Source organism: Puma concolor, chromosome A3 (genome assembly GCF_028749965.1).
Source record: "Puma concolor isolate L17-30 chromosome A3, mPumCon1.1.hap2, whole genome shotgun sequence".
Classification (NCBI taxonomy): Eukaryota; Metazoa; Chordata; class Mammalia; order Carnivora; family Felidae; genus Puma; species Puma concolor.
Window position 1 is genome coordinate 101,884,780 of NC_141669.1, and position 24,544 is coordinate 101,909,323.

General features: G+C 37.6%; 1 protein-coding gene across 5 annotated transcripts in view; it reads left to right on the forward strand.

Annotated features, from left to right (window-relative positions):
* SEL1L2 (SEL1L2 adaptor subunit of SYVN1 ubiquitin ligase) overlaps positions 1–24,544 on the forward strand; it is a 123,356-nt gene that overhangs the window by 53,642 nt on the left and 45,170 nt on the right. For all 5 annotated transcript variants that reach the window (XM_086701654.1, XM_086701649.1, XM_086701651.1 and 2 more), the window contains 2 exons: positions 7,031–7,133; positions 11,618–11,780. In XM_086701654.1, coding sequence (XP_086557780.1) covers positions 7,084–7,133; positions 11,618–11,780 — 213 coding nt within the window. In that variant the 5' untranslated portion in view covers positions 7,031–7,083. The remainder of the gene's footprint in view (positions 1–7,030; positions 7,134–11,617; positions 11,781–24,544) is intronic.

The following is a 24,544-nucleotide window of genomic DNA, read 5'->3' on the forward strand; positions in this document are numbered from 1 at the left end:
ACTGGGATTATGTTGGGAGGAGGCTTTGAGTGTATTTGTTCCATTCTGTTTCCTTAGATACCTAAAACAAACAGGGCAAAATGTTACCATCTGTTAAATTATATGAAATGGGAAAGTTATGTTGAAGTATGTTTTCCTTTCTGGATTTTTTGTATGTCCTAAATATTTCATGGTTAATTTTTCAGAGAAAAAAAATGAAAATTCGTTGCCACAAATAGAATCTATAGATGTGCCACTTGCCACAAATAGAATCTATAGATGAATGTATATCAAGTATATTAACTATCAAAATGTTAAAGTTTGTGTGTGTACCACTTACAATTTTCTCATGTATGCTTTGGGAAACAGTAATGTAAGGTGTTGCAAATTAGCAAGTGCAGCTAACTATTAAGCCAGCCAGCAGGCACTCTTAACCCTTCACAGGGCCTTGAATACAGCCTATCACCATCTTTCTCTTGTCCCTTTTGCTCCCACTCATTGCTGAAGGGCTTTCCATTATCCAAGGTCTCCTACAAGCACAGTCTTAAGTAATGATGTCTAAATCAACTAGTCTGGGTATGGTCAGGTGTGCATAATGATGCTCTAAATCATCAACACCAGGTTAAATCATGCTCATTATCTTTTGTTGGGGAAGGCGGAGGAATATATTGTATACTTTTTAGACACATTTCCATCAGAAAACAGTCAAAATAAAAAGGGATATGACTCATCTAATGGGAAAAAATTATTTATATGGACACATTTCTTAATAATGTCTGAAAGGGGCACTGGGGTGGCTCAGTTGGTTAAGTGTCCGACTCTGGCACAGGTCATGATCTCACAGTTCATGAGTTTGAGCCCTGTGTCCAGCCCTGGGCTGACAGCTAGGAGTCTGGAGCCTGCTTCAGATTCTGTGTCTCCTTCTCTCTCTGTGCTCCTCCTTCGCTTATGTTCTCTCTCTCAAAAATAAATAAACATTAAAAAAATAATAATTTCAGGTAAAAGAAGTATTACTATAAATAAATTCATCGTTTAAAATACTTCAATTACAATACATTTATTTTTAAGTGTATTTTGAACTCATTTTTCAAATTTTTCAGTAATTGATAGTAAATTTGTGTTCCTCACATAATTCTGCATATTGTGTAGCTCTGACAAACAGTATGAGCAGACTGTGCAGTCATTCTGCCTACATTTGAATTCTTGCCTATCAGGGACTAACTGTGTGACCTTGGACAGGTTACTTAACCTCTCTGGGCCTGTATCACCTCATTTGTAAAACAGGAATGATAATAGCTCCCTCCTCTCACAGTGAAAAAACTGCTTGGGGACTAAGTGCTTTATAAATGTTAGCTTTTATTATAATATAATAATTATTGTTTTTGGTTCTTCACTTGTTTTATAAACCATATTTCTTTCTGCTAAATTAAAAGTTTGGGGTAGTGAATTAATCTTTGAAAGTCAGAATCCTTGTTGTTTCAAGTTTTGCTTAGTAGATATTTGAGGAGAAAATGTTTTTCTACTTACAACACAATTTGTATGCCATTTCCTAGCAATACCACTGAAGGTATTTATGTTTGGCAACAATGATCTGGGGACAGTGTGAATAAACTTGATTATTATAAATATCTGTGCTCTTATCCAAGTGCATTTGAGTTGATCACATCTTTATCTGACTAAACTCTTTGCTGAGTCATTGTTTCTTAGATGGAATGTTATTTTTAGTAATGGATCATTATTCTCCCTCCTTATCTGGGATTGTATCTTCCTGGCAGACATTAAGGGCAAATGTGAAGAGCTCTTCTGATGCATTATTCAGAAAATCAGAAACTAAAGTTGGTTTATATTAAATACAATTGAAATCAAATAAGAAGGATGCAGTGTCTGTGTAGGCAAGATTTTCTGCAAGGGAAAGAAAATTTTTCTTTTTTTTTATCTCCTTGTATCATTTTAATGCTGAAAGCACCTGGTTTTTAGTCAGACTAAAAGATATCCATCTCCTAGCTTAATTGTTAATTCCTTTAACTCTCAATGATCCTTCATGTCATTTTTAATATAACTATAATTTGACATACAAATATTTTTCTCTTTGCTTTTTAAGATGACTTAAATGGTATTTGTTTATTTATTTGAATTTAAATGTTAAACTTAAATGTTAAAGTTTTAGACGTGGTGAAACATAGAAGAGAGTGAGGAATACAGGATAGGGCAAGAGAAGGAGTTGGGCAAAGATAGGGTTTCAGGAGAAGTTTAGGGCTTTACAAGTGAATAACACTAGAGGATTTCCCCCTCCCTGTAGGCAAGGGGTTACGCTGTTACCCCTACATCAGTCAGTCAATGGCTACAGGCCACCAGCACTCTGCAGGGGCTAACTATCCATGTTGAAGACCTTATCCTTTTTGCTAGACTTCCACAATTCCAGTAATCTTTGTTTGTTTCTCCTCAGTCATTTACCAGCCACATATAGACCTGTTTCATCAATATAATTTCAAACTCCAAAATAATTCTGTCTGATCAGAGTCAACTTCCTGCCACTTCTGCTCTTTCTCTTCCCATATCAAGCCTGCCTTCACCTTCACAATGACCTCTGTTCCCTCTCCCCACTCCCTTCTCAGCCCTCTGTCCACTCCCCTCAATATCACTTACTCCCATCACCAGTCTGGACCACATGACCAAACATGACTCTCAAACCATCATTCTTCATTTAAGATACACTGCCCCCCCATCATTTTTTCATTGGTTCATTTGCATAGACTGTTTCCTCCAAATGGAATGCCAGTTTCATCTTCTTGGCCCAACAAACTCCTACCTCCTTTCAAGAACTATCTGAAGTGTCTTTTCATCTGTGAAGATTTTTTTTATTTCCCCTAGCAAGAGTCCAGTGCCCGAGCGGGCATTTGCTGTTTGGTCGCTTCTGATCATCCATTTTACTTTTCTCACCCTCTCAATTTCTTTTTGAGGAATTAAGTCTTCCCCAGTGGATATATTCTTACAGGAAAGTAATGAGAACCTTTGTCTTCCCTGAATAGACCCATTATACTTGCCATGGAGTCTGGAGCAAAGAGGGGAAGATCCTAAAAGGACTGGATTTCAATCCAGTCCTATAGCAATATCTGTCTCTGCTTCTAGAAAGCTCTGATTCCTGAGACCTACCCCAGTGAGTTTATGAGTTTCAGTGGCCTCCCAATAAGTTGTTTTTGCTTAAGTCAATAATATTAGGTTTCTGTTGCTTACAAAGAAGGCTCCTATGCTCTCATAGTGCCTTATTACAGAGTGCCTACCACATGGCATTGTAGTTTTTGGCAAACATGTCTATCTCCACTGCCAGGCTCAAACAGTGTCTCCATCATCTTTGGAAACACAATATCTAGCATTGTGTCTAACACATGATAAATATTCAATTCCTACCAATTAAATGGACAAGTAAATGTATGAATGACAGAGATTAAGTTGTTTCCAGCTCTTTCCTTTTCCATTAATATCTGCAGCAAGCGAGCTCTTTTTGTTCCAAAGCTTTGCTTTGGAATTCATTATCAACAAGAGGATTTTTCTTGAATGCCACAAAAACAGGTTATAGGGATTAAAGAATAGACTTGATTAGAGAATTTTATAGATGAAGGGTCAGCAAGAGAACACATAGAATTCCAGTTTTCCCATCATCTTACAGAGAGGTGAGCTGGGTCCTGGGATTGCTGGACACATGGAAAGTCTACCTACTACACTGCCTACCTAGAGTATAATCATGATAAAATGACCTTGTCAGAGGTGGACTACTTGGGCACCCAGCTGCCTGGGCAAGTCAGATGTCCAGCACCTGGAGACCTTGGGAGCCAATGGGAAATTACATGCCCTCCTATTTTTAGAAGGTAACCACTGATCTGATAGGAAGCTGAGTTGGGTGCATCCCTTCCAGTAGGAAGAAAGAGCAGCTTGTTTTCCATGTAATCCAGAGTTGGCATCTGTATTAGTTTGCTAGGGAGGTCATGTTAAAATACGACAGGCAAGGTGGCTTAAACAACAAAAATTTATTTTTCACAGTTCTGGAGGCTGGAAGTCTGTGATCAAAGTGCCAACAGAGTTGGTTTCATTCTGAGGCATCTCTCCTTGGCTTCTCAGTGTATCCTTACATGGTCTTAGTGCCTGCATCTCCCTGATGTCTCTTTCTCTTCCTATAGCGACACCAGTCATATTGGATTAAGATCCCACCCTAATGGCCTCATTTTAACTTAATCACCTCTTTAAACACCTTATCTCCAAATAAAGTTACATTCTGAGATACACTCAACATATGAATTTAGGGGGACACAATTCAGCCCATAACAGTATTCAAGTTAGGTATGAAATGATAATTAAGACTGCGGATGTAATAACATGTCAAGAACTTTCTATAAATTATGTCTCTGGCAAACACTGAAATACAAATCCATCTAGTTGAAGTACTTCCCATACTTGCTGCTCTCTGGCACACCTACTGTGCCCTCTTTTACTCCTGATGCTCATTCCTACCACCACTCAGGTTAGCTTTGAGCCCTTATCAGGAAAGAACAACAGGCATCCACTATTTGGCTGTTGAGAAGACTCCAGATTTGGGGCACCTGGGTGGTTCAGTCGATTGGGCAGATTTTTGACTCTTGATTTTGGCTCAAGTCATGATCTCACAGTTCATGAGCTCAAGCCCCACAGTGGGCTCTGTGCTGACAGCGGGGAGCCTGCTTGGGATTCTCTCTCCCTCTCCCACCACCTCTCCTCCCCTCTTTCTGTCTCAAAATAAATAAATAAACTTCAAAAATCATCTTAAAAAAAAGAAGAAGAAGAAGAAGATTCTGGATTCAGGAAGGTTCTTTACGTCAAGTTCAGAATAATATCCTCGAGTCATTTCCTGACTATGCTTTCCCCAAATTTGGAAATTGTTAAACCATAAAAAGGAAATTAAAGTGTTGTCAAGAGAATTTTATTTGATAATTGAGCCCTCTTATTGTAAAGAAAACTGTTATTCAGTACATTTGGGAAGTCAAAAATAGAATTACAAATAGAAGTAAAAACCATGGGTGGAAATCTGTAGTGGTGTATCATTTCTCATATGTATGTGCATGCAGAGTCAACCTTTCAAAATGGATTTTTGCTCTTTGAAAGCATGATAATAGGAGAAATTGCTATTCAAATCAAAGATTGGTAGGTTTTTTTCCCATTATTTTTCCTCTTTAGTCATGACTATAGATAACATATAACTCAAAGCAAAAATTAGATACTAAAAGTGTCTGGTGTTACTGAATTGATTGGATACTTGAAGCATTCGAAATAATTGCAAATTAACTTTTAAGTTAAAACAATTTTTTTAATTTAAAAAAGAAATTGAACAACTCTGATGGTTTGTCAGGGAGAAGAAAAACAGGAACCACTTAAAGATTTTTGTAGTCTTCTTAATGAGGCATCAAACCTCAAAATGCCTCTCTTTTTAAATGGTTTCAGGCATGTTTCACCTAATCAGAGGTTTCACTGAGTGTCATAATGGACTTCAAGAGGCACTGTGATGTGGAAGGGAGTGTGAGTGTGTGTGTGTTGCACATGTGCACATGCACTGTGTGGGTGTAGTAGGAGCTGTAAAGCTGACTCTCCCTCCAAATAGCTTTCTGCATCTGTAAACTGATGACAATGGTTTGAAAATTGTGAAGTGTTATATAAGTGTTTGAGAAATATTATTGTAGCAGGTAAAATTCCATTTCTTTATTTAAATCCTATAAAATTAATTCTGAGCCCTCTTCCCAACACGGCAAGTTGTTATTGGTACTCTCTCTCTGTGTTTTCCCCAGGGTCTCAGAAAGGTTGTTGGGGAGGAGGAGGGAGCCTTGGGCAGAGCAAAATTTTCAGGGAGATTTTCTCCTCCAATCCTAGATGCACATTGGATATCTAGGCGATGTCCATTTCTCGGTCCTCATATTCTCTTGGAATCTTATAGCTCTAAGGTTTATGGGCCATGTTCAGACAAGGGAGTCTGCAAGATGAGACCTTGGTGCTCAGATCATTTCTTTAGAGTACACCAAGCAGCCCCTTCCCTGAAGACCTTCTGTCCTGCTTTGTACTTGTGGAACCTTGCATCGCTTTCCCAGACTGGGGAGCGTCCTTCTCCTTCCTACCATCAGAAGCATCTTTCTATCTCCTCCACCCTCCAGACGCTTTAACAAAAGACAGGAAGAGGATACTTTTGTAGACAGCTTTGATCTTCTGAACAAAACCAAGGTGATCTTGAAATGCAGAGGTTAAAAAATAAGGAGAGTGTAAAGGAGGAAAGGAGGTTTTTTCGGTTGGTTTTTTAATTAAATTGACATAAGTCAAATTAATAGAAAAACAAATCTAATTTTATGTGGGTGAGTAAGGCTTATAAACCATCCTGAGGAAGTAAGGGACTAGGGCTTCAAAGGAAAGGAAGACAATTCACAGGAAGATGGGAAGAGCAAATGTTTGATAAACAAATGATTTTCATGCCATGTAGAGACAATAGGACAGGGAGGAATTGGAACAAACATGACCTACCAACTTCCCCTATCTTACCACACCTAGCCCATACTCTGCATGGTTATCTCTGGTGATAGCTATCTTCCTGGACCAGGCCCTCTATCTAAATTCTTATGGGCAGTTAAGGGGGAGGTAAAAAGCTCTTCTTGAGTCTTTCCAGCCTTGAATGTCTTCAGCTCAAAATAATCCACATGCCGAAATGACACATATTAGGGAGGTTCATCTGAACCCCCTCATAAGAAAAACCCAAACTAATATGGCAGCACATTATTTTAAACATATAAAACATGGGGCACCTGGGTGGCTCAGCTGGTTAAGTGTCTAACTCTTTATTTCAGCTCAGGTCATGTTCTCATGGTTTGTGAGACTGAGCCCCATGTCAGGCTCTGTGCTGACAGCATGTAGCCTGCTTGAGATTCTCTCTCTCTCTCTCTCTCTCTCTCTCTCTCTCTCCCTCCCTCTCTCTGAAAATAAATTTAAAAAAATAAAATATAAAACATAAAAATGATGTTATTTTTCCTTGTTTGCCCATATATAGTAAGAAAGCAAGCAAAGAAAAATTTCACAGATGAAGGAGACCAGCTGTTTAAGATGGGCATCAAGATTCTCCAGCAGTCTAAAAGCCAAAAACAAAAAGCAGAGTAAGTCTTTATCCAGTTATTTAAGCCAACTTAAATTCCTGGCTGAGAAAAAAGAACAATTCAAAATCTCGTTTGTTGTTAAAAGCTTATTGGGATAACAAATAAGTTTATTTGCCCATAAGCTTTTGTTTTGAAAAGGATCAATTGATGTTTAAAGAATCCTACAAATTACCAGCCTAAACAAACAGAATTGTATATGAAATTGTGGTCCCTACACTTTAAGTGAAATGCAGAGTTAAGGCACTGATCTGAGTATTCAGGCAAGAATATTCTGTTTTGACTTTTATTTATTAGGTATTTCAAATAAAATAAAATCTGTTATTTGAATTAGAGTGGTTGTTTTAGAATGCTTTATTCTGCCTAACTCAGCATTTATAGAGCACTTTGTGGTTTTCAAGGCACTTTCATGTATGTGATTCCATTATATCCCAGAACAGCCTTATGAGTTAAGAAGAGCTTCATGTTCCCCCTACTGTAAACAGCTGAGAATAGAGATTCAAAGATGTGAGTGAGATGATCACAAGTACACAGCTGGGATGTAACCAAGCTGTGGCCACATGGTCTCACTCCATCATTTCTCTTTTTCCTTGTCTACTTTGTCTGACGGGGAGGAAGAAATATCTTGTCCCCAGAGTAGAGAGACGCAACATGAGGTCACCCCTTAAGTCTCTAATTAAAACCTTGGGATCGAATCCTAGCTGTGGCATTTACTGGCTGTGTTATCCTGGACAAGTTACTTAACTGTGCTCTGGACAGTGCAGTCAGGCTCTTAGGAGGATGCCCAACACATAGTAAGCAGAAGATAAAGATTTGTTATTTTTATCTCTAGTCCTCTAAATGGTAAGAGGAAGAAGGTGTGGGAGAGAAGAAAACAAGTGTGTCCCGAAGCAATAATAATAAAAAGAATGGGCTCTGTACCTCCAACTAGGAGACATCTTCTGTTTTCACACAAATTGGGCATACCAGCTCCGGGGAAAGCAGCCCAGTGCTGTGGTAGCCGACCCTAGACAGGGCAGCAACAGAGCTCCTGAGTTCTTTCTTAAAATTCAAAGCTTCCCAAAAGAGCATAAGAGTATAGAGGGTAAAGGGGCACTCGACTGTAAACAACCTCCATTTATTAAACTCCTTCTTTGTGCTAGTTATTGTTCTGGGTATTTATGTATAGAATATCATTCATTGCTCACAATGAGTCATAAATTATTATCCCCAAATTATACAGGAGTAAATGGAAGGTCAAAAATATTCTGTAATTCTTCCAAAGCAGCAAGAAAGGAGGTAAAGGAGTTGGACCTCTCTCTAGGGAAAGTTAGAAGCTCCTTATAAGAGCAAAGGAAACCATCCCCTACAAAACCTGGGTGTCATGCTGAGCATGTCTGGGGGCTATCATGATGAGTATGGGGTTAAATCAGACCCCCCAAAATACAATCTGGCCTGCTATGGAAGTCTGCTCATTCATGTGCTCACTGAATGAAGGAGTAAGAATAAAGAATTCTCAACCCAGCCCACCTAGATGAGAGAACAATGGAATTCTGTAAAGGGGCTGGTCCCTCAGATTTCAGGTTAATAGCAGATGAGCCCAAGATGAAGGCCCACTGGATATACCCTGTTAAGTTCAAGGAAACCCTAGATTCAGTCTAAAGGGACAAAATCACTCTTAGAAGCTCCCAAGTAACTATCCACTTAACCTTGATGGGTGCCTTCCTCTTTGGCTTAAAGAATGGGAGGAAACCCCAGCTCTGAAAGCAGACCATCCAGCAGTGCAGGAACTTACATGCCTACCTAGGTGTCATTCAATCTCAGGCTATTTTTGCCTAGCCTATCCTTGCTAAAGAGTTCCGGAAGAGCAGCTTTTTTCTTTCTTTCTCTCTTTCTTTTTCTTTCTTTCTTTCTTTCTTTCTTTCTTTCTTTCTTTCTTCCTTCCTTCCTTCCTTCCTTCCTTCCTTCCTTTCTTTCTTTCTTTTTAAGATTTTCTTTTTAAGTAATCTCTACACCCAGCATGGGGTTCGAACTCACAACCCCAAGATCAAGAGTCACATGCTTCACCAACTGAGCCAGTCAAGCACCCCAAGAGCAGCTTATCTTTGCAGTCGCATAGATACATGAGAAGGTGCATAAAGCTGAGTCCCCTGACCCTTCCCAGTTGGTAGATAGAGAACTGAAACCAAATCTGTTCACAGCAAGAGACTTCAGGAATTTGTGGGCAAACTGAGTGAAATTCCTTCAGTTATCAGGACGGTCAAGCCAATTACATCTAATATAGCCATCTCTAAGATTCTGGTCAGAGGACAGAAAAAACACCCTACTGACCACAGAGGAATCATTTCTCTCCCATTCATTCCTCTATCCTATGCCCTCCTTGTCCACCACTTCTTGTATAAGATAAAGGTGCTACCAGTCCTTTTGGCTCATCGACACCCACATCTTGACCCCATTCATTCACTAATTCATTCAGCTACAAATGGTCAGTAGTGCTAGAAGTAAAGATGTTAAGCGAGCATATGTCAGGGAGACACAAACCTGTCTGCAGGAGTCAAGAAGCCTTGGAGACAGCTGGAGTTAGCTGTCATTAAGAATTACTCTCCATTAACAAAGAAGATTTGGAAGTAAGCTGCTGCCCTACGCCAGGTTTCTAATGTATCCTAGAGATGCATTTAGTCTCCTTCTTCCCCAGCACCTACCTTAGCATCCAATACCAGATTCTTTAGAAATTTTCCAGATACCTAACTAAACTTCCTTTTGGGGATCTGCTAATGCTGCCCAGTTTCTCCTACATTTTCCATCTTGGGGATTACAGCCCAGATCTTAATCCTACCTAATGTACCAACAACTTTCCTCAGCCCTGGGTCCTACTTCTAGTATTCCTTATGTCACCTTGGACTTTCCTGACAGGGGACCAGAGACACCTAGAGGAATTGATTTTGCAACATTTTACTGGCCCCTGGGATCAGCAAAGGCTCCTGCAGCCCATCTCAAGTTTCTCTGCCCTGTTCCATGTTGGTGCCCTTCTAATCCCAGCAGGCTATGTGGTTGCAGCAGCAAACCATGTGACAGAAGGGCTTCAGGGAATCTGTGTCCTGATGTCATGCCTGCCCCGGGATGCCAGACATCTGTACTCACTGGCCTTTGAGACCTTCTGTCTTATTTGCCTTCTGGTCCCCAGAATCTCAGCTTGCTCTGACCATGGTTAATCTCTGGCTTCTTTTGTTTCACTGGAGTCTATTCACTGTGTTGGCATCTGGAACCCTAATGCCTATGTAGCTATCATTCAGTCCAAGCCCATTATACCCTGCTCCAGCCACCAAGAACAGATTCGTTTAGCATCGGCATGGACAGGCGGTACATAAAGCTGAGTCTCCTGATCCTTCTGAGTTTGTAGTAATGGTAGATTCGTGTATTTGTTCCTATATTGGAATCAAGGTCACCAGTAGAAGTTGCTTTCTTGTCTTACCGGTACCAAAAAGGAAATTATAAAAGTAAAAATAAACCCCAAAAGTACTCTCTGTCTCTGACACAAGTTTTGACCTTGAAAGGCTCTCCATCACTACTTGTTATACACATCAGGTCCAGGTGATTTCTGACTGGGATTCAGAAAATACAGTATAAGGCAATCCTATGGCATCTATCACTAAGCTTTCACACCATTTACCCACAAATTACAGGAGAACAATTGCCATGCTATGAAACTTTAGAATTTATGCAATTGTCATTGTCACCGTTGTCATCATCATCATCATAGTTAAAATTTTTTTGGTGCTTACTATGTACCAGGCACTAATGCCAAGCACTTCATTTGGAGTATCTCACTGAATCTTCTCAGCAACCCTATGAAGTTAGTGCTATTATTATCCCTACTCCATAGATGAGAGAAGCACAGAGAAATTAAATAACTTGCCTGAAGCTCCCACACTAACAAGTGGTAGACACAGATTTTGAACCAGGCAGTCAGACTTTAGAGTCCTACTAACCATTGGGTTTTATTTGGTTATTGTTTTTCCACATGGTGCTGAAGAACATGTTCTGTTTTAGAAAAATTATTTCAGAATATAAAGGGACTTTTGTTTTCATGATAGTAGCTCTCTACATGTGACATTCCAGTTTTGATTATTTTTTATTGGTTTTGATTATATTCTTACATATTTCAGAGTTCATTTTGTAAAATAAATACTCCTATAATGTGGGTGGCCATGGGAAAGTTCACTTTTAGGACAAGGGCCTCAATATTTCACTTCACTTGGTGAATAAGCTTGAAACATATTTCTCCTTTTTAGCAGCTTCACTGTTTGTCAGATATATTTGAAATTGTCATCTTAGATAATGTAGGGCTGGAAAAAAACCTACTGGTCTATAGATGTGATGGACTTCAGCTAAATTTTATTGTTAGCAGCAATGACAACTTGGTCCTACTTGTTAGAAGTAGTCTGAAGGAGGGAGCAGAAAATTTCATTTTTGATAATCAAACCTCTACCTTCATATTTTTTAAACAGAGCCTATGTATTCTTTGCCAAAGCAGCTAACATGGGAAACTTGAAAGCTATGGAGAAAATGGCCGATGCTTTGCTATTTGGAAATTTTGGTATGCAAAACATAACAGCAGCTATCCAATTATATGAGTCCTTGGCTAAAGAAGGATCATATAAAGCCCAAAACGTGAGTTTTGAACAAAAAGTAAACCTTACATAGTAGATAAATGACATGTGAAAGGAGTTGGGCAATAGTATTCCCTCTCTACCACATGAACACAGACCTAGGGAAGTTACCATAATGCACTGAAATAGTAGTATCGGCGTAGGGACATAGCAAGAGCCCTGGGCAAATTCTTCCAGTTACATAGGTAAATGTCAGGAATGGAACAGAACTGCTCTCTAATTCAGCCTCCCATCTTAGGTCCATGGGTGTGTTTTGAAATAATTTGAGAACTCTGAACCCCTAATATAGTTACATTTAAATTTCCTTTTCTATTTTACTAATGCATTTCATTTTATTCAAAGAATAACATAAGAATTTCATAAAGTATCTGGAAAATAGATAGATAGATAGATAGATAGATAGATAGATAGATAGATAGACAGACAAACAGATAGATAAAGCAAGCCCTTCGCAAGCCAACCATTCTGACTCAACTACTGATAGGACTGCTTTATATTTTTGCTTGGCTTCTTCCTCATGCACCTCTCTTTTTACATCATCTTAATCACAACACAAATGCATATATAATTTTGTTTCTGGCTACTTTCACTTAATGCTACACCAAAAGCTTGTTTTCATCTTGTTAGTCTTTTTAATAAAAACATTTATTTCTGATTACAAAAGAAATTCATTCTCATTACAAAAAAAAAAAAAAAGTCTGAGAATTCAGACAGTATAAAGAAGAAAGCAAAAGCTGTCTAAAAAGCTTTCCTCCCAGAGATCATTTTTGGTATCATCCAGTAAATTACAGAAGCTAGACTTTGGAGTCAAAAAGACGTAAATTTTAATTCACTCTGCCACTTGCTTATTAGATCCCTCCTTAACAAAATCCTTTCCCCTTCTACACTCTCTAGTTGCGTTTCCCTGGTAATCTAATAGGAGTAAAATGTTAAGTTGTTTTTAAGTAGCATTGCTTATGATTGCAATGACTTCTGATTGGCAAACTCCCTTTGTACTGGGGCAAACAAACTAAATTAACTGTAAATACCTGATGGTGGTAGTGATTCTCATGAGAACCCTGGACACTGTACCTATGATATCATTAGTTGAGGAATGAAGATCCTGAACCCACTCAGTATGGATCTCACCTCCTGGAGTCTGAGTCATCATCTGAAGGACCAAAGACAATGGCTGCTGGAAGACTCTGTGAACTGCAGCAAGAACTCCCATAGAAGGGAAGGCCTGATGGTGCCCTGCTGGGCGACCATCATTCCTTTGCTGTATCCACCTGAATAGACTGATGGCAAATGTAGCCTATGAGTCTCTGTGTTTGTTTTGTCGAACCAGAACCTGGGCCAGAAGACCCCTGATGGGTGGGACAACATCCCTAATTTTCATCTCTGGAGTTAGGATATGATAAAATGCTAGATACTATGTCCATCTGGTTCACAGCTCTATCTCTAATAAGTCTGCACAGTGCCTGGGACAAGAAATATATGTTCAATGTTGAACCAATTAATGATGAATGAGTTAATGGAATTATTAACTGAGGATTAATTAATTAATTGAGGATTAAAGTAATGTATGAAGGCGCTTAATTCCATACCTGGAACTTTGTAATCATTCATAATAAAGAAAGGATATAAATATTATCATTACTCCTACTATTATTATTATTCTAGAATTTTCCCATAACGATGTAGAATTTTCTTACAAAAATGAGATACTTTAATTGCTATTTCTTAATCTCCTCTTTACTCACTAAATAATATGCCATAAACATCTTGCCATATAAATATATATATCAACATCACCATTTTAAATATCTGTATAATTTTAATTAATTTAAGTTGTTGAATACTATCTTTACCCCAATTAAATATAAAATATTATATTTATAAAATATTAAACAGATTTATAAATGTTATAATAAAATATGAGAGTTTTAAATTTTAATTACCCATATTTGGTTAATCAAAAATACAAAGTTCCAAGACAGACTAAATGTTACCATCATGTCCACACTAAAAATGATATCTCCTAGGGGCACCTGGTTGGCTCTGTAGGTTAAGTGTCCAACTCTTGATTTCAGCTCAGGTCATGATCTCAGGATTGTGAGATAGAGCCCCACAACGGGCTTTGCACTGATAGGGTGAAGCCTGCTTGGGGTTCTCTCTCACCCTCCCCCATACACACATACATACATGCTCTCCCTCTCTCTCTCAAAATAAATAAATATTTAAAACTGATATTTCCAAATTCCTTTTCAAACTAGTGAACAGGTACTTTATTTTTCAGTGGGAGTATTAATTAGTTAATTAAGCCACTAGTTGTTTTGTGGACACCTACTCTGTAGCAAACATAATCCTAGTTGATGGGTAGAAAAAGACTAATAGTTCACAGTCCTTATGGGTCAATTTGAAATGTAAACATATAATTGAAGCACAATTTATTTTTTAATTTTTTTATTTAAATTCAAGTTAGTTAACATATAGTATAGTCTTGGTTTCACAAGTAGAACTCAGTGATTCATCTCTTACATATGACACCCAGTGCTCATCCTTGAAAGTGCCCTCCATGTATTATGCTAAGCAGAATAAGTCAGTCAGAGAAAGACATATATCATATGATTTTACTCATCTGTGGAATTTGAGAAACTTAACAGATGACCATAGGGGAAGGGAAGGAAAAATAAGATACAAACAGAGAGTGAGGAATACCGTAAGAGACTCAAATACAGAGAACAAACTGAAGGTTGATAGGGGTGGGGAGTTTGTAGGGTAGAGAAAATGGGTGATGGGCATTGAGGGGGGCACTTGCTGGGATGAGCACTGGGTGTCGTATGTGATGAATCATGGGAATCTACTCGTTAAGTAGACTACACTGTATGTTAACAAAGTTGAAAAATTAATTAACTAATTATTTTTTAAAGTGCCCTCCATAATACCCATCACCAATTTAACTCATCCCCCCACCCACCACCCCTCCAGCAACCTTCAGTTTGTTCTCTGTATTTAAGAGTCTTTTATGGTTTACCTCCCTTTGTGTTTTATGTTATTTTTCCTTCTTTCCCCCCATGTTCATCTGTTTTGTTTCTTAAATTGCACATATGAGTGAAATTATATGATACCTGACTTTCTCTGACTTCTCTGATTATTTCTCTTAGCATAATTCACTCTAGTTCCATCCACGTTGTTGCGAATGGCAAGATTTCATTCTTTTTCATCACCGAGTAGTATTCCATTGTGTATATATACCACATGTTCTTTAATCCATTCATCAATCTATGGATATTTGGGCTCTTTCCATATTTGGGCTATTGTCAATAGCACTTCTATAAACATTGGGGTGCATGTGCCCCTTTGAATCAGCATTTTTGTATCCTTTGGACAAATACCTAGTAGTGCAATTGCTGGGTTATAGAGTAGTTCTGTTTTTAATTTTTTTGAGGAACCTCCATAATGTTTTCCAGAGTAGCTGCAGCAGTTTGCATTCCCACCAGCAGTGCAAAAGTGTTCCCCTTTCTCCACATCCTTGCCAACATTGCTTATTTCCCGAGTTGTTAATTTTAGCCATTCTGACAGGTGTGAGGTATCTCATTATGGTTTTGATTTGTATTTCCCTGATGATGAGTGATGTTGAGCATCTTTTCATGTGTCAGCCATCTGGATGTCTTCTTTGGAAAGGTGTCTGTTCATGTCTTCTGCCCATTTCTTCACTGGATTATTTGTTTTTTGGGTGTTGAGTTTGGTAAGTTCTTTATAGATTTTGGATGCTAAGCCTTTATGTGATATGCAAATATCTTCTCCCATTATGTTGGTTGCCTTTTAGTTTTGTCGATTGTTTCCTTTGCAGTGCAGAAGGTTTTTATCTTGATGAGGTCCTAATAGTTCATTTTTGCTTTTATTTCCCTTGCCTCCGGAGACATGTCTAGTAAGAAGTTGCTGTAGCCGAGGTCAAAGAGGTTACTTGCAGCACAATTTAGATAGACTACAGTATAAAATGCTTCAGGCACAGAAAAGAGTCTAACTGGTTCTGCCAGAACAGGTAAGGAAGGCTTGTAGGAAGAAGTGACATTTCTACCCAGTCTAGAATATTGGATATAGGCAACATAAAAGACTTATTTGTCTCTATTTATTTATTTTTTTAACGTTTATTTATTTTTGAGACAGAGAGAGACAGAGAATGAACAGGGGAGGGGCAGAGAGAGAGGGAGACACAGAATCTGAAATGGGCTCCAGGCTCTGAGCTGTCAGCACAGAGCCTGAAGCGGGGCTCGAACCCACAGACCATGAGATCATGACCTGAGCCGAAGTCGGACACTCAACCGACTGAGCCACCCAGGCGCCCCTATTTGTCTCTATTTAAATAAAGCTTTTGATACAGAGTCAAACTACTGTTTGACTCCCAGAAAATAAATTCCAAATTAACATAAATCATACATAAAACAGATGGATATCAGAGCTGAATTCAGTATATCACTCCCCATACTCTAAGTAATGTGGTTCCAGCCACAGATCACCCTCTAATCCCTGTTAATTGACCCTGAAATTCTTGCCATGGGTTTGAAGGAGAATCAGGTAGGAGAATGTCATTGGCTGAGTGCTAATCTGATGCCAGGAAGAACAGATCTAAATGCATGTCTGTTGGCCATGCCATCTTTGTAGAGAAAAGCAAGCATTGTTGGGACAGTGTTCTCAAAAAAGTGCAGTTGCAGACTTCAGCGTGGTATGGTATGGTAACAGGGGTTCTGGAGTCAGAAAGTTTGACAATATGTGAATGCAGATTCTACAACCTAATGAGCTTCCATCCTGTTCATTCTTTCAGTGTCACTTCTCTAAACCTTAGATGTCCCAAACCTGAAAAGGGAACTGATAAGAAGGCCACAGTACTTTATAAGGTTGCTGCAAGAACCAAACAATGTGTACACGATCCCTTAGCAGATGTTAAAGAACACTAAAGAATAATGTCGTGTAACACTTTTAGTCCTAACAGCTTTGTCTTTGGAGTCAGTCAGTCCTGGCTTTACATCTCAGCTCCAATACTGGCTCTTGTGACCAGCACTCTCTGAGTCTCAATTTCCTCCTCTGTAAAATGGGGATAATATCTGTCTGATATATGTGTGTGTTTGGTCTCAGGAGGATAAGAAGATAGAATATGAGTGCAGACAAACATCACCTGAAAGGCTGAGATTGACCTGATATGCAAATTTCAACCAAACTGTTTTATTGAAATGCTACAATACTAGATGGCAAAAAGTCTCTGTCCCAAGCACTTCCCATGCTCTCCCTGACATCCTGGACACTCTTATTCCTTACTCAGACTCCCCCTCCCCTCCTGACCTCCCCATGATCTAGTGGCCAAATTGTTAACAACTGGATGAACAGGGAGCTTACAAGACCCTGGTCTAGTACTACAGCTGGATTGCTGGATTCTATTCTGTAATTTTGTTGTCATCCCTGTCATCGCTATAAGAAAACCTGTTTCCAGTAGCAAGTCTGCTTAAAGTCGATTTATGTCCTTGTACAAAGAACAACTAAAGAGATTCTGTGCTACAACTAGTTCAATGACTGCAACTAGGATGGCCACAGGCCACATTGACTACAGCTTTCTAATAGAGAGTTAACAGGCTAACAGGCTGGGTGTCCACCTTTCTTCTCAGGCTGTTTGTGCCACCCAGGTACAGGAATCCTGCTTGCACTCTTAGCAAATATTTCTGGAAACTGTGAGGACAATTTAGCAACAGCAATGTGGCTAAAGAAGCTGAAAACATATACTAAGAATGGCAATGAAAGAGAATGAGAGGGATAGAGATAGATAATGAAGAGTATGAAGACACCAATCTCTGGGGAACAAACGAAGAACAAACAGAAATAATGAAGTGTAATAAATGGAGAGCCTAGGGTGCCAGAAATCTAGCAAAGACCTGAATTAACAAAGAAAAAATGAAAAAGAGATGAATCCATATTATAAAGTGGTAGTAAGGGGTCAGGGGAAAATATAATTTCAGGCTATGTATAAAGGGAAGCTGGATAAAGGAAAAAAGGCATAATGATTTCTTTCATGTACTCTGAATGGCTTATCCCACAAAATTCCAAATTGAAGGAAATTCTGGTAAGAGCAACAAAAGCATTTATCAGTATGAACAGAGTTTTTTATATTAATTTTTATTATATATTTTTATATATATATATAATTTTATATTAATTTTTATATTAATCAAAGAAACTGTACCTTCCAAATAATAAGAACTGTTAATTAACAGAGTAGTCTTCATGAAAATGGTGGAAATTGAGGAAATAGCAAACAAAACTAAGTCACACACTAGAGGATGTCCTTTAAGATACTGTACTATACCAGCTGAGAGTAGGTAAATTGTATCACTTTTATTTCTGATTCTCATTCAGGAAGCAAAAATTCAGAATTAGAAAGATTCACTCTTAATATCAATGAATAGCTTCAATAGGAAATTTGTCAATTTGCCAACAAGAAGGTAGGGTTAAACCTCATTCCTTTAAAAATCACAAAATAGGGGCACCTGGGTGGCTCAGTCGATTAAGCAACTGACTCTTGGTTTCAGCTCAGGTAATGGGTTTGAGCTCCTTTCAGGCTCTGTGCCAGCAACGTGGAGCCTGCTTGAGATTCTCTCCCTCTCCCTCTCTTTCTGACCCTCCTCCATTTGTGCTCTCTCTCTCTCAAAGTAAATAAAAACTTAAAATAAAATAAAAAAGAATAACAAAATAGATCATCCACGTTGTATCACCTTAAAACTTAATTTAATTGTGATAATCTCTAAATGATGGTATTATTTGTAATCATTTTCTTTCTAAAAATATTTTACTGGGTTTTATTTATCTAGGCTTTTAAATTCATGGGTATGTATTATTTTGATATCAGAAGAATTACTTAACACAGATGCATGTACTTCCTTAGTTATGTAGGTCAAAAAATCTTACTATGAATGAGAAAATCCATTCTATTATGTAAAAATAACTTTAATTGATATATTAAGGAGGATATAAGTGACTGTGTGCTTTTCCATGCTTTGTAATTCTAGAATAATTCTATCTCAATGGCAAAGATTTCACATATTTTCATTTATTTTTGGATGTGAATTACAGAGGTGTTTTGTAGAGGGACTGTACTTATTAGCACTGTTCTTCTACTGAAAAAAATCATTTTTAGTATCAACCTAATAATCACTTTGATAATTTTAGGATTACCTGTGTAGAACATTTCATCTTGACATTAATGCTCTTTTTGTATTAAGGGTACAGATAGGATCTGAGTTGTTCATTAGCGTTGATTCAAACTTTCGTTTGGTATGCAATTTGAGCTAAAAGTAATGATCTTGGATGCTTTCAAGCCTTGTGCAGTAATTAAAGAAAAAATGCTTAATCTTTTCTCTTTTAATAATAATCTCCTATATAAAAAGTAAAAGGATTATGTAAAATCAAATTGTTATTATGGAACCTGAGTAATTTGCTTTGAATATAATAAAATATTCTCTATTCTTAACTCATTCCACTCAAATCCCAGCTATTATAACAGTTTCTTACAAACCAAAGCACAATTGTTGAGTTCAGAATCAAGTCTTAACAAAACTGTTTTGCAGAGTTTGACCTTTAAAAGCCACTGGAAGGGTCATTGATGTCATCACTATTGTATAGCTTCCTTTTTGACTTACAGCATTTTTGTTTCTGGATTAAGCTTGAACCATCCTATAATTCATCTCATTTCATCTCAAATATATCTCAGAAGACAGACCAAATCCTAAAACTGTTTATTGTAAAGTCGTTAGGTGACAATGCCCAAGTGTAAAGGAATAAGACAGCACTGGCTATAATTAGCATATTCACTACATGAAAACCCAGAACATCTTTTGTCTTCTTTTACTTTGGAAGGAAGGAAGGAAGGAAGGAAGGAAGGAAGGAAGGAAGGAAGGAAGGAAGGAAGGAAGGAAAGAAGGAAGGGAGGAAGGAAGGAAGGAAGGAAGGAAGGAAGGAAGGAAGGAAGGAAGAAAGGAACTTGGACACGGGTCCAGAGGTCATGAACGACGATCCCTAGAGGTTTGGCTCTTGGGCCCTCCACTGTGCTTCCAGTTGAGGGGCAATCTCAAGTGCCTTAGGCCTGTGGGCACAGAGTCTTGGCTGAGATCCAAGGGACAGCAGCAGGGATTTCTGCCACAGTGATGGCGAAACAGTGTGTGCCTTACTACAGAGGTGGTTGCTTCTTGTAATAAAAACAATATTTATGTAGAAAGCAAAAAAAAAAAAAAAAAAAAAGGAAGGAAGTGAAGGAATTTAGTTGAGTCCTCCAGAGAGTTAATTCAAAATCACCCATTGTTATTTCTCAGTGAAAGAGAGAGGGAATGTGCCTTTGGGGCTGATTTTAAAACTGCTAAAATCATTGTTTTCGGGTCTTACTTTTTAGAATGAGCTTTATACAGAGAAAGGCTTCCCTCCCCAGGCACAGAATGGAAATTTAACTCCCACACAATCCACAACTCACAAATTTCTTCAGAATCAGGCCAAAAAGTGTGATAAGCTGTGCACAAAATTATACACTTTTGGTGAAAGTATTTTAAAATACAAGCTCAACTGAATAGAATAGTATCTTTATTTACTTATATAAAGGTCAGTATATTTGTTTACTGTTAAAATTTCTAAATAAATAAACCAGTTTCTAAATTCAGCAGAATCAAAAATTGCTAAGAGTTGCAAGAAAAATAAAAATCTAATATTGACTAAAGACATCCTTAATAGGAGCCAGTAAGGCCATTTTAAATATAAACTATAAGGGTTAGAGAAGTACCAGGATTCCAGACGCCTCCCATTTGTTTTAACAGCCTTATGGTCAACTTTCCAATAAAAAGATCATGTTTGAGACTAAAGAGGAATTGGTCGAACCATAGATTTTTTTTTTTCAGTGTGTGGATTAAGTAAATTACACAAATTATACTTATAAACCACATATTACAGCTATTATGCTTTGCTGAACTCTGTAGTCAGTTCTTTAATTTAACAGTAACATAGTTCTTTGCCTTTGAAATTGTAATAAAAAGTTTAAGAAAATATTCATTTTCTGTTTGGAATGAATTATCAGACTTCGTGGTATCTTCATTTTAGTGAGACATTTAACAAAACCTTGCATGATATTTTCATAAACTCAGTGAAACAATGGAAATGTGGGCTTTGATGATAGTAAGTAAAGAGTAGACTCATGGGTTGATGCCAAGGTGAAAGCAAGTCTATGGCAATCCACCAAAGGATTCTGCCTATGACTTTGTATTCTTCAATATTTCATCAACTATTAAGTTGAATGGATAAAACCAGATTATTTTTAATATAAAGCATGGAAAATTATATTATCAGTGATATACATAAGAGTGTGGAATGAACTCCTAAAAATGGTGACAGGAATTATAAATTTCCAAATGAGTAGAATCTTGAAAATATTAGGAACACCAAGACAGACTTTTACAATTATATTATGACAAAAAATAGTGTTATGATTCTGTCAAGAAGAGGTGCAAGGAGAAAAAGTGAGAAAGTAAATGACCTAAATGTAAATGACCTAAGTCATCTACAAAATAGCAAATGTACATGTACATATAATGTATGAAATATAAAAATTAACCGCAAGTGGTAGCAATTTATCAAGAATTATAATGATGACAAGTTATGTGAATAAAACAGCAAAAATAATTAAAAGTGGTTGTTTATGAAGGGAATAAAGAGTAGCCAAGAAAGGAGCAGGACATTGATGTCTATATTTTAAGCCATCAGAAGTATTAAAATTGTCATTGTTAATACAAACACATGTATTTTTATTTTTTATTTTATTTTAGAGAGAGAGAACATGTGAATGGGGGAGAGGGGCAGAGGGACAGAGAGAATCCCAAGCAGGCTCCACACTGAGCATGGAGCTGACACAGGGCTCAATCCTACCACCCTGGATCATGACCTGAACCAAAATCAGTTGGACACCCAACTGACTGAGACACCCAGGCACCCCTGTATTTTTAAATATATTAAAATTTAATTTAGATACTAACTTTCTCCACAAGGGGGAATTGTGTTTAAAATAAAAATCGAATCCTCTCCAACTAAAAAGAAACCAGCTTCTTTGGAAGATGTCAAATTCTGGGTGTGGGACAAGAAATGTACAAGATGCTCTTGAAACATCTTATTATACAAGGGGTCATATCAGTATAATACAAGATGCCATATAATACATTATGATAACAAAGAAGCTGTCAGAAAATACCATGGTCATGACCAAAGGACTGAGCAAACTCAAAATAGGCTACTACTATTGACTCAAGATGGAAAAATTGAGCACTAACATGAATAATTACCACAAGGGACTGACATACCTCAAGTATACTAAAAGTCATTAATTCATAATAATTAATAACTAGGATGAAGTGAGATATCCCCACATTCTTCTGGCTTTTGTAAAGCATTGTTGTGATTTTTTTTTCTCAAAAATGGCCACATCAATTATTTCCAGTCCCATATACTATTTCAACACCCAACCAACATAATCAAAAAATGGAGTCTATCTTCCCTCCCTCCTATTTTCTACTACCTAGGGGAGATTCTTGACAATTTCAAACAGTAGAGTTTGGTAGAAGTAATGCTACATTTCCGAGGGAAGTCATAAAAAGTATACAGTGCTGCTTAGCTCTTCCTCTCAGGAAGCTCACCCTTGGAAGTCAGCCACCATGCTCTGAGAAAACCTATACTATAGGAGAGGCCACATGTAGGTGTCCTGGCCATCAGCCTCAGCTAAGGCCTCAACCAATATCCAGTATCAACTGCCAAACATACATATGAACAAGTCTTCAGATGATTCTAACCTCCAGCCTTTGAGTCTTCCAACTAAGGTCCCCATATGGTGGATCAGAGACAAAAATGCCCACTCTTGACCAAATTATTGACCCACAGAACCCTTGGCATAATAAATGGTTGCTTTATGCCACTAGGTTTCAGAGTAATTTGTTACACAGCCATAGTAACTGGAACAAAGATATTTATATTCAGAATTAAAAGGGTAGAATGCACTTCTCAGAAGCACCTGAAGCAGAGTGCAGCAAACATCTGTTTGGAGTGAGTTCAAATTTTTTGGCCCAATCCTGTTGCATCCCTGGGTACTGAGAGAACTTACAAATGATGTTATTGCCAACTTGTCAGTGATTTTGAGTGACTGAAGAGGGCAGAAAAGAAGCCACAAGGCTTGGAGGATGTAAAATTCTGCAAATTACTCATAGGGCTGGTGAGTTTAATGGTAAAATTCCCCATCATATTTTCAAAATGTTTGTTTTTGAAAATCCCAGAAAATGAAGCAGTATTATTTGCCAAGCAGCATGAGTTCACTAAGAACAATCTGTATTAAGCAAACTCTATTTTACAGGGTTGCTAGACTAAGAAATCTGAAAAATGTGGTAGAGATGATAATCACATATTTTATCCATTATAAGACATCATCGACTGTAAGTTATATATATTTTAAAATTTAAGTTATTTAATTATATAAATGATGTCAATTAAAGTTTAAAGTTTTCTTACTAGATTTTTTGTTTTACTCTTATTAAGAATGCTATTTTAGACATTCTAGACATAGATTTCCATCAGATGTCAGTCTTTGATTGTATAAAAAGGTAAATATAAGTTAAGTAAATCAAGGTGCTCCAAAATTCTTCTCATTCAGAATCTAACTGAATCAGTTTTCAACTTAGAAAACTTCCTTGATGACTATCTTTTCTAGCATATCATTCTCCATACCCTTAAGAATGTCAGTAGTGTGACATTTCCTCAGGGAGTGTTCCTCGATTACCTCCAGGATTTCTTCCAAACTACTGACTCATTCTACAACTATTAGTGCTGACACTTTCCAATTTGACTAAATTTATACTTTTATCTTTTCTTCGATTGAATCACATGTTGCTAGAAGTTCAGTTCGAGGTTAGCAAGAAGTTTCTGACAATGCTTGATGCTGAACACCTTAATTGTAACCCTTTGTGATAAATAAACTGGTCACAACAGCTTTTCATTCATTAGTTTTTCATCTATTCCTAGGGATTTGGCAATTTCTCCTGTGTTTAGTGGGATAACTTGGCTTGTAAGAGCCATTCCTTCTGCACATAATTTAGTAACAAAAAGTAATGTAGTTTTATCTACTTTGGGGTACCTCCTTTTCTTTAAAAACTTGTAACTACTTTGTTTCCACAGGGCCATGACAGATATATGGCATCCACAATATAGACCAGATTCAGAGAACACACAGGATGGTGGATATAATCTAAAATCTATCACAGGAGGGAGGCAAAATAGGGAATCTTTGTAGTAGAAAACACCAGGTATCAAATAGCTGCCCTCAAGTGTCTAACAGGGCAGAAAGTGGTACAAGAAGGAATTGATTTGTTAGGCACCAAATTACCATACAGTTTAAACAACTAAGTCCTAAGGAACAACTACAATACAGAGATTAATTTTGGTTTACTGTGTGTCTATTAACTTAATAAACTTCCCATCAACAGAGATGTCCGCTTGTATTGGTTAGGATTCTCTGAATTTCAAGTACAGAAAATTCAACCTATCTGGCAAAAGTGTGATTTATCGACTCATTTAACTGTGAAGTACAAGTTATAGCTGCTTTTAGATCATCTGGATTCAGAGGCCAGAATGATGACATCAGGACATACATTCTTGGTCTCTGGGTTTTCCTTTTTCTCTGATGGTTTTATTTTGAGTGGCTTGACCCCCATGAAGGCAAAAACA